This window comes from Tyto alba, unplaced genomic scaffold, assembly GCF_018691265.1.
Source record: "Tyto alba isolate M040663 unplaced genomic scaffold, T.alba_DEE_v4.0 Super-Scaffold_22, whole genome shotgun sequence".
NCBI lineage: Eukaryota > Metazoa > Chordata > Aves > Strigiformes > Tytonidae > Tyto > Tyto alba.
This window is the reverse complement of record NW_024881296.1, coordinates 13,887,201-13,903,099: the sequence shown is the minus strand read 5'-3', so window position 1 is coordinate 13,903,099 and position 15,899 is coordinate 13,887,201. Positions and strand designations below refer to the sequence as shown.

Here is a 15,899-nt window from a genome sequence, read left to right as displayed (position 1 = left end):
ATCAATAAATATTCTGTGGAGGGGGGCTTACTTTTCTAAAAACAACTGTGTGTGTCATCTTAACCGTAGATAATTTGTATTCTTTGGCGAGCTTGTTTGTCCTTAAGGTTTAATTAGATCGTTCTAAGTCTCTTTATTTTCTAAACTGTTGCTTGTTATTTTATATTTAACAGTAAATTTAAGGTGTTAAATTTAAGGAGGGTTGGTGACTACCAGGTATATAAATTTCAATGTGAAATTTTTCCAAAAGTTCATTCTACAAATATCTTGTAGGTGATTTGTGTAGAAGGAACAGGCTTAAACATTCTTTTTTTTTTTTTTTTTTTTTTTTTTCAAAATTGAAAATCAGGTTTATAGTTAATAATACCTGTAACATAATACATAAATTTGATTCTCTCTACTCTGTATTTGCAAATGTAGACAGTTAATGGGATTTTTTCTTTTTTTAAGCTGTTTGTTAGCTCTTTACTTGTGTTCCAGGTCTTGAGATTTCAGATACCTCAGTATCTGAAGTTGTCTTGTGTCTGTGATTTCTAAGTATTTAAGAAAAACTTTTGCTCTTTCCTCCCATCATGAATTCTATTAAATGTTTGAGTTAAGAAGATTCAGAAGTTGTTTGGTTTGGGGTTTTTTTTAATGTTTGATACAAATTCACAGCAGCAGTCTGTGTGTTAGCAATTTGCCTGTTTCTTTTTGATTCATAACTTCCAGCAGTATTTTTGGTTAAATTTTGGTACCTTGTAGATGTTCTGTAAAATTCTGCTTATGCTTTCATATGCTGTGTAAAAGCTAAAGCTTAAGCCAGCACAGCACAATTTTTAGTCTGAGTAGTTTCAGACTGCAGCTCTGCACCAGCAGTGGTTTTTTGTCTTATTTATTTACATGTATTTAGATTAATACTGCAAATGGATCACCCAGACATTTTATTTAATGCCTTCCGGAACAAAGCAGGTTATAAAATTCATGTGCCAGTTCTTCCTTGCACTAATACCTTCTGTATGCAGGCACTTGCTAGCAAGCCTGCAAAAGTTACAGTGCACATATGCTTTAGCTAGAATTCCTCTACCAGACTTCATTCAATTCTGGCATTCAAGTAACTTCCAAAATTCTGTTTAGATACGTGTTAATAATACAGCATCTTAATTTTAAGGTTTTTTTACTCCTCGTAATGAAAAAGACTTTTAGAAGTTAACAAAGTCTATGTAGACTTTTTCCTTTATAGATAGTACTCTCAACTGGAGATGAAATTTAGGTGCTTAATAGTATGTCATAGTGTACACACTGATCCTGGGTTAAGTTGTATCCATCTGAAACTGCAGAAGAGCATTATGTGGAAGATTGTGCTGTGGGGTCTTTTTGGGTTGTAATTTGTCCTTAGCTATAGAGCCCAGTGCCATTTCTTCAAAAAAGTGCAGTTACTATGTTTTTTTTATCCAAAATAGGCTACGCCTACGTCTTGCCTGTGAAGTCCTATCCACAGACCTAATTAAGCTGAGGCCTTAGTTCAGAGTTGCCTTAACAGGGAAGAATGTCACAGAATCTGCAGTACAATTTGTAGATTGGTACATAACTCTGAGTTGCCCTTAGCATGTCACCACTCAGAGAGTATTTATAGCAAACACACATTAAGAAGTTAACCCTTGTTTGGGGAAATAGAGGTCAAACAATGTATTTTCCTTGAGCACAATGACAGATTTTTCCTTTGAAACAAAAGAGAAATGGAATCAAACAGGCTCGTGTATTTATTTTCTTTTGTTAAAAACTAAGCGTGCTTTTATGCATTTGTAGAATATCATATAACGATTAATGTGCAGCATTTAAAATAATAGCAGAGGCTTCCTTTTCAGAAAGGTTAAGATAGACTAATGAATAGAACTTGCTTAGTCCTTTACAAATGTCATATATGAAGCATTTTCCCTTTACTTGCCACTTTTCCTATTTCATGAGAGCAAAATACAGTTAGGTAAGAACTGTTGCATACTTGATTCTGGTCTCAGAATTGAGACTTTAGGCCAATTGCTTTAGATAGTTTGTTTGATTTCTTTGGTTTTCATTAAAGCAGGTATGGTTTAGAAGCACTCAATTTCCAGAGTGTGAGGGAAATCACATTGTAACAAACTGATACACTTCTGTCTGGCACACAAGAAGCCACAGCTGTTTGTGTCAACATGCCTGCTTTCAGTGGTTATCTAATTGACTTCTTAAGGTTTCCGAATACCATAATATAAACTTTTTTTTTTTTTTTTAAAGACAACTACATAGGCACAAAACTACAGTACTACATATGTAATTAATAGCATTTCAGGAAGTTCGTTACAGAACATCCTGGGTTTTTTGGTCTTTTATCTCCTGGAAGAAGCACGCTTTAGGAAGATAGAGTGTATGTTCACTTGCTTGCTCTGTGTGCCAGTCAATCTTGATTGCAAACATTCTTTTATAAAAAAGTAACATGTAACCCTTATTCTATTAAAGAGAACAACAGAAGTCTTCGGTCCTTTTTCTTTACTCTTTTTGAGGCTATTTGTAAATAGAGCTTCTGGATACACTGGATATAAAGTTTGTAGGTTGTTGTATGCTTGAGAGTCCTGTGACACTGTACTACTTGCAGTCTAGTGGTTGTTTTTCTCGGAATAGTAAGACACTTATTTTTCATCTGTTTTCCCACCCAGTGCAACTTAAAGCTGCAACAGAATTCTTCATAGCTGTTGAAGGCTTGATTTTTTCTTGGGCTGTGAATAATGTTGATTGCAACCAAAATTCGAATCTCCACTGCCTGTTTTGTTCAATTGGAAAAGTTTTGCCCACTTGTGACTGTAGTTTGTCCAACTCCAAAAATGTTTGGTTTTTTCCCTCCACCACGGAGGAGAATTTGAGAGGGAAAAGCAGAAGTTTACATATGTGGAGCATGGGTCAGTTTTAAAAATCTTTTTAAGTCAGGGTATGACATGACTCAAGAGCAGCAGCTGTAGCCACAACTAACAGACCAGCTTTACATACAGTAGGCTGGTTCACCTCAATTATATTTGGAAATTATATAGAGCATGCTATGAAGTATTCTGTCTGACAGTGACAGATTTCCAGAGTCTCTACATTGGTCTTGAGGCAGCCAAGGCTTTTGCTTCCTCTGACAAAGTGGTTTTCTGTGATCTTCAAGGCCAGAGAAGTTTGCCCTCGCTGGAGGCAGGACCCGTAGCTACAGTGTTGGCCTTTCTCATTCCTCTGAGCTGACAGCATATAGTTCAGTGAGTTTTAGACATACTAAGTTCAGTACATAAATTAGATAAAAACGTACTCACCCAGATACAACCTATGAAGTGCATGCAGCTTTAGGGACTGAGTGTTCGGGTGATCGGAAGCCTTTGCTTTTGCCTCCTAGAGAGTACATTTATAAACTGCCTGCATAGTTTAGTAAACTGGTATTCTTTAAAATGCTTACAAGCTTGTGTTATTTAAATGCTTCTAGACTAATTACCAGGGAAGTCAGACTGAGACTTGATTTTGTTGCATAAACCTGCCTTTAAGGATGTTTATAAAAACTTACTGAGTTTTTCTATGTAAACTTAAGAGTCTGGAATCAGAATTAGCCTGGATAAAAATGAGTAAAATCTACTCAGGGCGTAGGCAGATAAAAGATTTCAGGCCTGATGGCTGGTATCAGGCTTGATAGGTACATTTCTGTCCAGCTTTGTTTAAAGAGGTTTTAGTTGCAGGGATTCATTCTGGTTTCTAACTGTTTCATTTTTATAAAATAAAACAGAAGCTTAACAAAAAAGGCTGACTTGGGGAAACAGTGTTATCCTTGGAATGTTATGAGATACACCAGGTCCTAATATTTCAGCAAGGTATATCTGTGTATGTATATACATATATGTGATATTTACATTATTAAAATTAAATATTTTTAAATGTTTGCATAATTATGAAAAATGAGAAAAAGTATTGAAAATTTTTTATTTTTCAAAAATCTCTAATCAGTATCTGAAGCCACTTGAATTGAAATACTACTTTGAAAAGATTGGTAACTGTATGGCACTTTTTTATGGATTAAGCCAAACTATAATTGCAAAGTGAAGATACCTTAACTTCAGGACTACTTTTTCTTCTTACTATTTATGTGAAACTTGAAAGCATTTAAATATTCTTCTGTCTAAGACAGAAATCTTCAAATTGATAATGAAAAGTCATTAGGAAGACTTTGTATTTTATGTAAATAAAAGTAGTTTTTAATACATGTAACGTATTTAAAAAAAACTTGTTACTGAAGTGTATTCTTTTTCTTTAATCAAACATGATTCTGCCAGTCTTTGCTGGAATCTGTTCATCGCTCTGGTTTTATTGGAGTGATAAACAAAATACATGAAACCAAACAGGTATGGACAAATGATGGCTTAGAACAAGTAATGACAAGACCTTGCTGTTAATTGTCTGGAGCATTACCGGTTTGGTTAGGTGCAGGTATGTTTTGCAGATGCATAGTTTTTTCCTTAATTACTTAATACTACAATTTTGCTGTCATCCCTAACAACTGGAAAAGAGTTTTTGTAATAGTTTTCATAGTTTTAATTCTAATGATAGGTAATGAAATAACTAGGTCACCCTACAGATGTCCTAAAGCTGCAAGAATATTACTAACTTCACAGAAAGTACAGCCAGTTTGTGGTCCACCTAAGCTAGTTGTGGGGCATGATGTATGAGGATGGGAATAGCTTAGGTGTTAAAGAGGTTACCACCTCGTCAGTAGAGGGACCTTCATTCCCACTCCGATACCTTCAGATCTGGGCACTGGTGGGGCAGCGTGGTATCCCGGCACCTCCAGCCCATCGTGCTGCTGGTGGCAGGTCCCCACGTGGTGTGACGTGGCATGGGTGGCTCGCCTGGGCACCCAGCTGCATGTTGACGCTCATCAGGAGGAGCTGCTTGTTGTTTCCACCACGCTGTTACAGCTTCTTGTCCTGGCAAATACCAGATGGGAAGAAGGAGCGGGCGGGATTTCTTCTGTCTGCTTCCAGTGCTTCTGTGGTGACTGAGTCACCAGCTCGTGAGCTAGCTCTGATGCTGCCATGAGGTAGACTATATCTGATGTTCCTGTTACTCAAGCTTTGTATACAGTTGTGCTATATGGCATGTTACGATTTCAGGGCTGATGTAATGTATGTGAGCCAAAGTTTCCCGTGCTTGTTACCAACAAGGAAATCTTGTAAAACTCCTCTTGAGACACAGCAACACTACCAACAGAATCTGTTCTCCTTAAATACTTTCTTTAATTCCGTCATTTTTATTAATTCATTATTCATTTTATTAATTCATAGCAATACAGTCAGCAATTTCAGTTTCTTATTCTAACAGATCAGAGGTTTTTGCTTTGAAAGTAATTGATTTAGGACGTTTCGTAAGTATAAGATATTCAATTTACATACAAGGGGGGCACATCAACCACCTTCTGATCAGTTTATAGTGTTTTGGAGTAGATTACGATATTTATGTATTCTACAGTGTTTGAGAGTTGAATTGCAAGATTTACTACATGTATAGACTTCAGATACAGAAGATTCAGTGTCAGTTCGCATGTAGGGTCTTCTCAGGTATTTGAGAAGGTCACTTGTCAATTCAACTACAAACCACCAGAAAAATAAGTATCTCTTCATTATAATTAAGTTTTCTTTATTTGCATTAGACAGATTGTTCAACAGTGTTCGGCTACATTCCAATGCTTACACTGAACTAGGGCCTAATTAGTACCACTTCAATTATTTGACATTTCAATTTAATTTCAAATTAAGAGTTAGGTTTGCATGGACTATCCAACCTGTGACTTATGAACAGTACTAATGTGAAACTCCCAACCATCATCATCATCATCATCCAAACATATAATAAACTTAACAAACCTCTCTGTGTTTTATTTCCTTGCTATTATTTATATCCTCAGGTTGTAATTTTAGACTCTACCTTGTAAGATTTTTCTAAACATGTTTTTGTTCTGTGATAAGAACTATTTGAAACTAGACTGCTATGACGAAAATAAAGCTAGTCCTCTTTTCTAAAAGCTTACCTGTCTTTCTTCTGTCCCACTTTAAATATTGTTACACAGTGTCTGTGGGCCCCACAGATGCCATAAGGCCAGATCTAAAGGTAATAGAACTGCTGGTAAATTTTAATTGCTGGATTTATTGATAGTGTTTCATACCTCAGTTTTTTGCTTATCCTCTTGACTTGTAGCTCCTTTAATTCTTGCTCTCAATGAGGAGGACTCATTGTTTATTTACTTTTTACAAGGTAGTCTGGCCCCTTAAACATTTTCCCATACATTCTTTTCTTCATTTAGATGTAGGATAAAGACCTGGCTTACCATTCTAAGCAGACTTCTGTATGCAGAAATGTCCTGTGTTTGCCTTTACCTCCCAAGTAGGATTAGAAGATCTTTTAAAATTCCATCTAAATGCAGAAGTTCCCTGCTGTTATAGAATTCCTGCAGGAACCTGTAAGTCACAGCAAATTTAAGATGAATTATTCTCATACTTTGACTAAACTCAGGTGCATGCCAAACTTGCAAGTGTAGTATGTTAACATCTTTCAACTGTTTTAAAGCATTAAATTACTCCTTAAGATAAGTGTTAGATTATAAGAAAAGCTTTATACGGGTATTGAGTGTCATGCAAATGTGTGGCTTCATTCTGGGTGCTGGACTTACTGTTTTCCTCAGTTTCCCACGTGTGTTGGTTATGTACATCCGTCTTAAAGATGAATAAGCCCAGGCATGGAGAAGGTTATTTTCAAGGATGTTTTCAGTTTTTACTCAGAGACCTAATTAAACTTCCTGGACAAAAAGGACATTTTTATCCCATCATGTAATTACATCAGTAAAGGTGTGTTGGTTTATTAGTGGGATGTTAGTTTTAGATGTGCTAATCAACTTCATCCCTTGCTTAAGGTTGGGATGATTCGTATTTTCCACAAATCATTTTTAGAAGGAGAGTGGGTAGGCCTTGGCAAAGTTGGGAAGTGTCTTTTGGATGCACTTGCCAATGTAGGCTATCAAAGTTTAAAGCAAAGGTATCTTTCTGCTCTATAGTTTGCATCTCTGTGTGGGAATCTGCATGTGTGTGTCTTTTTTGGGGTTTTGCAATTGTTTTGGGACTCGGCTTCCACTAGAATACTTCTGCTCTGCAGACGCTTCTCAGACCTGCTTGACAAGTCAATAGGTGACATATAGTAGGATTTAGGAATTCAAACCAGTTTAAATTTGTTGGGTTAAAAATGTCATTATTCACCAAATAGTGGAGTCTAAGGCTGCAGCATAGAAACGCTGATTATTTTACGTCATTCTGTTTTAACCCATTTGGAAATTACTTGGGCAGTGTTTAAACTGAAATACTCTCTGTTAGGTCAAACTCCATGGCATTTTTTTGTATTGCTTATTAAAAAGAAGACTTCGCTAGTAGAAGTTCGCAGATGTGCCCTAAACATGGGTGAATGTTCATACATTTAAAAAGTGAACAATTCCTGGCTCTTACTTTCCTTCTCAAAGAAGGCTTTTGGGTTTCTAGCAGTGAAAAGCCCAGTTTGGGGTCTGACGTGAAAAGCCTACCTGATATTTGCCCTATATGTTCACAGCCCCCAATGATAACACATTTGTTAGCACAGGTACACAGTTGCTGTAGCCTGATAAAAGTTAGCACAATAGCTTAAGAATAATGTCGCCCCCCCTTATTGATCCAGGCCCCTCCTAGCAACCCCCTCTCTTGTACAGTTACAGACAGTCATGCTGTGCTGTAAACAATTTGAGGAAGCTGATTTGGTTGAAAACAAAGCTTTTGTTTGGGATGGGGGTCAGCTTAGCCTTCAGCCAGGTCTGTCGTGGGACCTGCCACGATGCAGTGGTGCCTGCGTGGGTCTGTGGGCGAGACAGTGTGGGAGCAGGCCGGTGAGTGGTTTCTTTCTGACACTCTGCATGAGTGCACAGCTAGTGTCATTGTAATTAATTTAATATAATTTTTTTTTTTTTAAAATACTGAGATGTGTCAATAGTGCTCCACTGCTGGTTTCCAAATTTAGTTCTCTGTGCTTTACGCAGTTTTTATGATCTGGGTTGTTCTTTTGTACTGATTGTTTAACTGTATTGTTAAAGCACAGAATGGAGGTGTGTTCTCATTCTGAAGCTTAGGTCTAATGTACTTGAAATATCAGAGTTTTTAAATATTATGTTCTCTTTCTTCAGTGCATAATTCACCATTCATCTAATTCTGATCAGCTAATACCTTCCTTATAAAACTTTTTTCCCTATGGTTCCCTGCTTTGGCTATGCATTGTAGCAATGGATACCATTTAGAGGTAAACAAAGGAGGGCTTTGGAGTAGGGTTATGCTCATGCAGTTCAGTTCAAGAATATTGTCAGCTGGATGAACTGAAGCAGCAGTAGTACGTCTGTGGGCTTTTTTCCAGTTATACACCTTGAAATTTTTCCTTTAATTATTACTTAAAGGGAAATTTTTCCTCAAAAGGGTACTATAACTTCACTTTCTGCAAGGATTGTGGGAAAAAATTGTCTCAAGTGTGAAAGAAAACCAGTAGATTGGTGGCACTAGAAGTTTACTACTATGGATTAGCCGTTTTTTTTTTCTTCTTCTTCTTTTATTTTTCCCCATCTAGCTTTTACTGCTTTAATTTTTGAAAAATACTTGTAAAGGTTTTTGGGGTTTTGTATTTGAGTATGTATAGTTGAGAAAATGCATGCTAGGTTCCGGTATGTTAATCTTGGGTGGGGAAGCAATGGTTATAAGCCATCTTTTTTATGCTTGCTACCTTTTTTCTTTCCACAGTCATCTAACCTCTCTAGAGTTGTGTTCTTCTGTTAGGACTAACAGCTTTACAGATACACGTGCTTTTGGTATTTGGGATTGGAGAAAATAAATTAAACTGAAAAGAATGTTTACTGTATTACTGTTACTGATGCACACATTTCATTGGTCTCTTTTGCTTGTGGGGGAATAGTTTTAGTTACGTTGACCTTCACATTCCTGTGAAAGAAAAGCATGTTAAGCAGTATACAAAGAAACCTGTTTTATTGTAATGTCAGTAAATGATAGGAGAAAAATCCATGTGGTGTGTATAAGAATTTTGCTCACTTTAGAGTTTAGTATGTATGTCTAACTACATATTAACATCCCTTTTGTGTCTTTAATTAATAACTGTGTATTTCCTAATGCAGTCTCCTGGAAGGTGGAACTGAAGCAAAATTAATTCTGTTTCAATGGAAATTAAGAATTTTGATAGAAATTACTGTAAAGCTTAGGGTAGAAGTTGAAGGAAGATGATGAGTTAAATTTGAGGATGCTTAGTGAGAAGTCTTTACAAGCATAAATGAGAGCACAGGCATATTGTTAGAAACATATTAAATGGCATATGAATTAGGCAGAGAAGGAACTCATTTGTCTTAATAATATGTGAGTAGATGTGGTAACTGATAAAGATTTTTTTTTAATGTAATCTGAATGGAGATTTATTTTAAAATAAATCTTTATGCTTTCAAAATTCATCGATTTTGTATTAAGTGAGATGACTTGGAGCTAACACATCTGCTTGTAACTTCTCTTAAAAGACCAGAAGAGGAATTGGCTAACTGTACAGGCTTCATAAAAACATTAAAATAGAAGGAACAAGGAGTAAAATGTCAGCTCCTTCAAATAATAATGAAGAATTACTGTAAGGCTTAGAGTATAGGAACAGTTTGAACAAAGATCCATCTGATCCAGTATCCTCCAGCTGTGGAGTATTTAGCCAAAGAAAGTAACAAAACAAGTCTAAGATGGTTCCTCCTGGTTTCTGGCTTTCTGTAATTTCATAATTTCTTTCAGAATGCATTATATATCTGTTTGGTTTTTTGTTTTGTTTTGTTTTCTGAAAGTCCTTGAAGGGCCATACCATGAATATGTGATCTTTTTTGTATGTGTTTACACTTATGCATCTACCTCAGTCTTGTTCCTGGCAGTTTCCCAATTTAATTATGAAATGCTATGAAAGACGTTTGGGGTTTGGTTTTCATCTGTTGTGTTTTGTTTGGTTTTGGTTTTTACTTTTTGAAATACGCTAGCTGTGATAGCATGAGTAAGAAAGCTTTCTCTCTGTTGGCTGATTAGAGGGATGATAAATAATCCAGACTGTGTCACTCATAATCCCATAGAATACCTTCGCTTCCTTGATTGTTGCTAAACTCAGGAGTCCATGTCTGTTTAGCTGGTTCTGGAGAGAAAGCTATTCCATGTTTCTGATCACCCTTGTTATCCTCTGAGCCTCGTGGTTCTGCTGGTGTCATTTTGTAAGGGAGTAATCAGAATTATGAACGGTTTTCAAAATGTGAATCTTTTAGATTTTTAGTGACCGTGATGGTTTCTGTTTTGTTTGTTCTTTTCTGTTAGTTCTGTTGGCTTCCAGATATTGGAGCTGATATGTGAACATGGTTCTGAAAACAGCAACTAAAAAGATCTTTCCTGAGGAGTTAAAGCCAGTTTAGAAACTATTATATGGATACTTGTGAAATTACAAAAGTTTATGTCATCACTATCTGCAAACCTCAGTGCATGTATCATGGGCTTAAACAGAAAGTTTAAACGTCATTTAGTGTCCACTAACAATCATAATCAAGCATAAGAAAGGTGATGTGTATGGATATAGTATCTAATGTAAAGTCACAATCCCAGAATTGCTTGATTAATATGTGCACTGTTTCAAGTGGCAACGTCCTTCCAAAGGCTTGCTGTTTTTACCTCATCTTTGACTGTGTTAGGTAGATCTTTGTCTGAATTACTGAGCTCAAGGCGGTGAGATTCATGCGAGCGTCCTTTGAAGTTAGGACTGAATAAAGCAGTGTCAACCCCAGGTGGCTTCAGAGGCTTCTGGTTAGTCTTGGCTAGTCTCATCTCCAAGAAGAGCTGGCCTTTTGTCCCTGCAATTACATATAACTACATGATGCATGAGGCTGTAACTACAATGTGGATGAGTGAGTTGCTGTTGACTTTCCTGCCCTTTGGAACTAAAGGAGCTTGCCTCTAGGTATATTTAGTTGTTGGAGGCAGAGGAAGGAGCATATAAACCAAATCATCTTCATTTTCTGTTCCCAACGAGGGAACGTGGTAACTGGTTCTGCCACCACTGCCCTCATAGGGACTGGTCCCTTATAAGGTTGGGGCATTACTTCCCATTTGGACCAGTATACATTCTCCCCCCATTATTGCTCCAGTGTTCAGCATCATGTGATCCTTTTCCAACTCTTGGTTTTTACTTACTTGATAAATCTTTTTATAGAGTAAGTTTAGTTACATTATTGTTTTCCCTTTTTCTGGAACACTTATGAGCATGGTGAATGGCACATTCCCTTAGGCCTTCTTTGAAAACTTCCATTCTTTGTGAAACCTAAGAAATTCCTATCCATTGTTGAACCAGTTATTAGCATACAAGGACAAGTTCCTTCTTATCCCATGTCACCTTAAAGTCTTGAAGAACTCCTGGTAAGAGATCTTGCAACATCTGTCTTAGAAGTCTAGGTGTTCTGTCAACAAGTTCATCTTTCCCTGTGTGCTTCATGGTTGGTTGGGGGGAAGAAAAGAGATTTGTGAAGCTTGATTTCATTTTTCTTATATTTATTTATCTGTCTTTTGACTTGTGTTTCTCATAACTTCAACCTATTTTTCTGGTATAAAGTTAAAAATACTCTGCAGTTAGAGCCCTTTAAACTAAACAAATAAGTAACTACTTTTTTTTTTTTTTTAACTGCTTTTATATTCTTTCTGAACAAAGAAAGCGGCCTTACTTCAGTTATTTATTGCAATTTTCCCCCCTTTTTTCTGTAAGTATGGCTTAAGCAATTATTATGAAAAATTTGGACATGTAGAATGTTAATCTGGAATCATGGGACTTACATTAATTCTTTTCCTGTGGCTTTTGAGTAAACATTTGGGATTAACTCAAGATTTAATGAATAAAAATAGGTCTTTCACTTGCTCAGAAAACCATGTATAATACTATCTTTTGAATAATCTTCACCTTGATTTTTATTTTACTTTATTCCAACAGTGGAGTCAATGAATGTTTTTGTGGCCAAAAGAGTTAGAAAAGCGTGGCAGAGGGGAAAGAGGAGGAAGTTGCATATTCAATATCAAACCAACTTGGGGGGTGTTTTAGAAAATGATGTTACATTAAAAACTGTACTCCGGTGAAAAGTTACTTAGCACTCTTCTTCCAAGTAACTTGCAGAGTAAAATGGCACCATTTGCTATAGTACATAATGAAATCATAAGTGATTGTCTTACATTAGAAGTGACCATTTAAAGGTTTGTGATACTAACATGTAGACTGATCTGTGTGGTGTCGTGTAAATTGGAGCATGTGGATGATGCAACAGCATGGCTTGAGTAGGTGCTTATGTTCTCTTGTCTTGGATCTGCTGGTTGTCTCGCAATAAGTTCACTGTTAACAGTCCTTTCAGAAGTTAGCGGTTTGAGGCAGATGTTTTATGAACAAAGTCGCATGGTTTTGCAATAGACTTAAATATTGGCTCTGTCAACTCTAAAAGACTTATTAATTATAATGTCTACTTGTTTAATTTAAAACTAGAGGCACTGTTTGTTCCTTTACACTAGCTTCTTTACAGTCCTAATGAATGTAAAAAGCATTTCTATTCCTGTTTCTTGTAATCCGCAATTTACCTTGTTTCATTTGGATATTGGCAAGGGAAACAGTGCAGTCTTTCGGAATATAATACATAGAGGTATAAGAAATAATAACATGCATGTAAAAGTGCAAATAAGTATTTCTTATTAGAAGGGGATTAGAACAACTTTCTAAAGTATAAGTTTTAGTTAATGTATTTTCTTTCTTATCCAAGCTTGCATTAAGACCCAATATTCTTTGCTTCTAACAATGCCTGCAGGTTCAATAGGCCTAATATTTAAATTTTCTTTTGACTTTAAATGAATGTAACCCTTTTCAGTATAATTGTGTTTTTTTCCAGTTCTGGAATATCTAAAAGTAATGAGAACTTAGAGGTTTACCTAGCCATGTAAAACTCTGATTAACACTTGTGAAACGCTTAAGAGATCAAATATAAATGTAATAAATTAATGCCTCTTTCTCTGTAGGGTGCTGGTCAAGACAAACTTGGAATATATGTCAAGTCTGTTGTGAAAGGAGGTGCTGCCGATGTGGTTAGTAATATTCTTAAGCATCAGAAGTCCAAAGGTAGAAAGATCCTTTGGAAATGCTTTTAAATCCTTCCTTTACTAGTATGTGTGAATAATTGTTTTAATTTAGACCATGTTAGCACTGTTACGTGAATTTTCTTCTCTCTTGACTATGTATTTAGGATGGTCGTCTGGCTGCAGGGGATCAGTTGCTCAGTGTGGATGGTCGAAGTTTGGTGGGCCTGTCCCAGGAGAGGTATGGAATGCTTTCCTTGGGTATCTTCACATGAAGAAAAAATCACCATTCCTGAAAAGGGCTGAAGTTCATTTTTTTTACATGTTAGGCTTTTTATAACTGTCTGTGAATAACCTTAGTAACAAGGTCAACTGTTCATGTAGTATTTTCTGTATGTGATATGGGTTATCCATGTAGAAGAGATTGTATCACACTTTTGGGCTTTAGTTTTGAGCAAGCTTTATTTAGCTCTAATATGAAATGTTGTGGCTACTGACCTTTAACTGTATAAAGTGGACATAGTACTTGCCTGTAGAGCATCCTCTAGTCATTATCATTTAACTTTTTTCAAAACTATTTTAAGTATTAATCAGGAAAATAGCGTTTTGTCAAATGAAAGACTGCTAGAATAAATGTGAGAAATCATGACATACTAACTGATAATAAGGAGAACTAAGGGATACGGTGCCTAACTTTGTTTTGGTTTGTTTGCTTTGGCTCCTATTGCAGGGCAGCAGAACTTATGACTAGGACAGGTTCTGTAGTAACACTAGAAGTAGCAAAACAAGGAGCAATTTACCATGGTCTGGCAACCCTGCTTAATCAGCCATCCCCAATGATGCAAAGAGGTAAGAATGCTAATATTATTTATGTCAGTAGCAGCTTTAGAAGTCTTACAAAGCAGAAAATAAAACAATTCACAGTAGCTTGCCAAATATTACCAAAATGTTAAATCAGAAAAGAAACATAATTGCACAGAAAATAAGCATTTCCTTTCTTCTCAAAAGTTCATCTGTTTTTAAATACTGTTTGAAATTATGCTAGTCTAATCATTAATAAATGCTTTGCATATGTGCCTTTTAAAAAAATTAATTGATGCATTTAAACACAGTTCTGGTTTGAAGCAATTTTTATTTTAACAAAGGGAATATAATGAATACAAAGGGCACTAAGTAAACTTCAATGGCTTTTTTGCCCCTTTCATAAAAGCTTCTCCTCTTGGAATATGACTTCCTTGTAACCAGAGTGCAATATAATTACTAAGAGACAAAGAAATAGAAACAGAAGCCCCTGGAACATGTTTTTCCATTGCATTTTTTATTTATTTTTTTTTAAACTATAAATATTGAAATATATTTTCTTAAGTTTCTGTGCCTGATTGTAAGAAGTTCTTGGATGTTTCTCCAGTGTTAATATATCGTCCTACTTAAGTGAATTAACAAAAGACGTATTTAAGTCTTAGGTAAAATAATGTTGTAAAGGAAGACCTTTTCTACATATAGGATAGTATTACAGTATAGAAAATAGTGGGTTAAAAGCATAAATCCTTATAATCACAGTTTACAGCACCATCCAAGATGCCATATGCCTCTGAGGGTCAGCAAGAGACTTTTCAGTAAAGTGCATTTGTCTTTTCCAAATATTGTGGTATCTTTTCAAAAGCTCTTTTGAAGCATACGAATCCAAGGAATCCTGTATAGTTGATTCAAGAGTGGGTTTGTGTATCTGAAGAAGTAAAGATTTTAAAATCTAGCATTAGCTTTACTGGGAACTCATTTTTAATTATAAATGCAAGGTAGCTCTGGTTTGAAAAAGAACATGCTAGAGAGTAGTTAATATAAGTGAAAGGGAGAAAATACATATCCAACTGTTACAGTTTCTGACCGCCGTGGCTCAGGTAAACCCCGACCAAAGAGTGAAGGATTTGAGCTGTATAACAACTCCACTCAGAATGGGTCACCCGAGAGCCCTCAGCTGCCGTGGACGGAGTACAGTGAACCAAAGAAGCTGCCAGGGGATGATAGATTAATGAAGAACAGAGCCGATCATCGCTCCAGTCCCAATGTAGCAAGTAAGAAAGATTATCCTTCTTTTAGGGGCACATGCCTCCTCCACTGGTTCTAGAGGCTGTTGTATTCAAAAAGGGGATGACTGTTTTTAAAAATGGATTAAGTCTAAAATGCCAACATAGTAGTAACATTTGGAGCAAGAATCTTGTTAGAACTATTCAAAGGAAAAATCATAGTTATTTTGTGAGTACTATTATTTTATTAAGCTATGTAAATTATTATTAACAGTCATGTAAATGCTTACTTTAACTTTCCAACAGATCAGCCTCCAAGCCCCGGGGGAAAGAATGCATATGCATCTGGAACTACCACCAAAATAACCTCAGTCTCTACTGGAAATCTTTGCACAGAGGTCAGAAGTGGCAGGGAAAATGCTGGCTATTAAACTTGTGTGCTTGAATCAAACCAGTGTCTTACTTCACCATTTGAGCATAATGTTGGTGCTAGTGACTGGGTGGGGGTTTTGCTTATTAGAGCTAATGAAAGATCGAGACAGCCTTGAGTGATTTTATTAAATTTTGTTCATGAAGTTGTCCTTAGGTTTGTACAATATTATGTACTTGCTTTCAGACCATAAAAACATGAGTCATAACCACAGTTATATTTGATACTAGACGACCTCTTTATCTCCTGTTCCAG

General features: G+C 36.1%; 1 protein-coding gene across 19 annotated transcripts in view; it reads left to right on the top strand.

Moving 5' to 3' along the window:
• Positions 1–15,899, top strand: part of AFDN (afadin, adherens junction formation factor) — a 128,130-nt gene that overhangs the window by 91,359 nt on the left and 20,872 nt on the right. For 18 of the 19 annotated variants that reach the window (XR_006165571.1, XM_042795663.1, XM_042795656.1 and 15 more), the window contains 5 exons: positions 13,134–13,199; positions 13,358–13,431; positions 13,921–14,039; positions 15,068–15,262; positions 15,521–15,612. Coding sequence is in view for 18 of the 19 variants with exons in the window: in XM_042795663.1 (XP_042651597.1) it covers positions 13,134–13,199; positions 13,358–13,431; positions 13,921–14,039; positions 15,068–15,262; positions 15,521–15,612 (546 nt within the window). In the remaining variant the exon portion in view is untranslated. The remainder of the gene's footprint in view (positions 1–13,133; positions 13,200–13,357; positions 13,432–13,920; positions 14,040–15,067; positions 15,263–15,520; positions 15,613–15,899) is intronic. The other variant, XM_042795645.1, reaches the window with a different exon arrangement.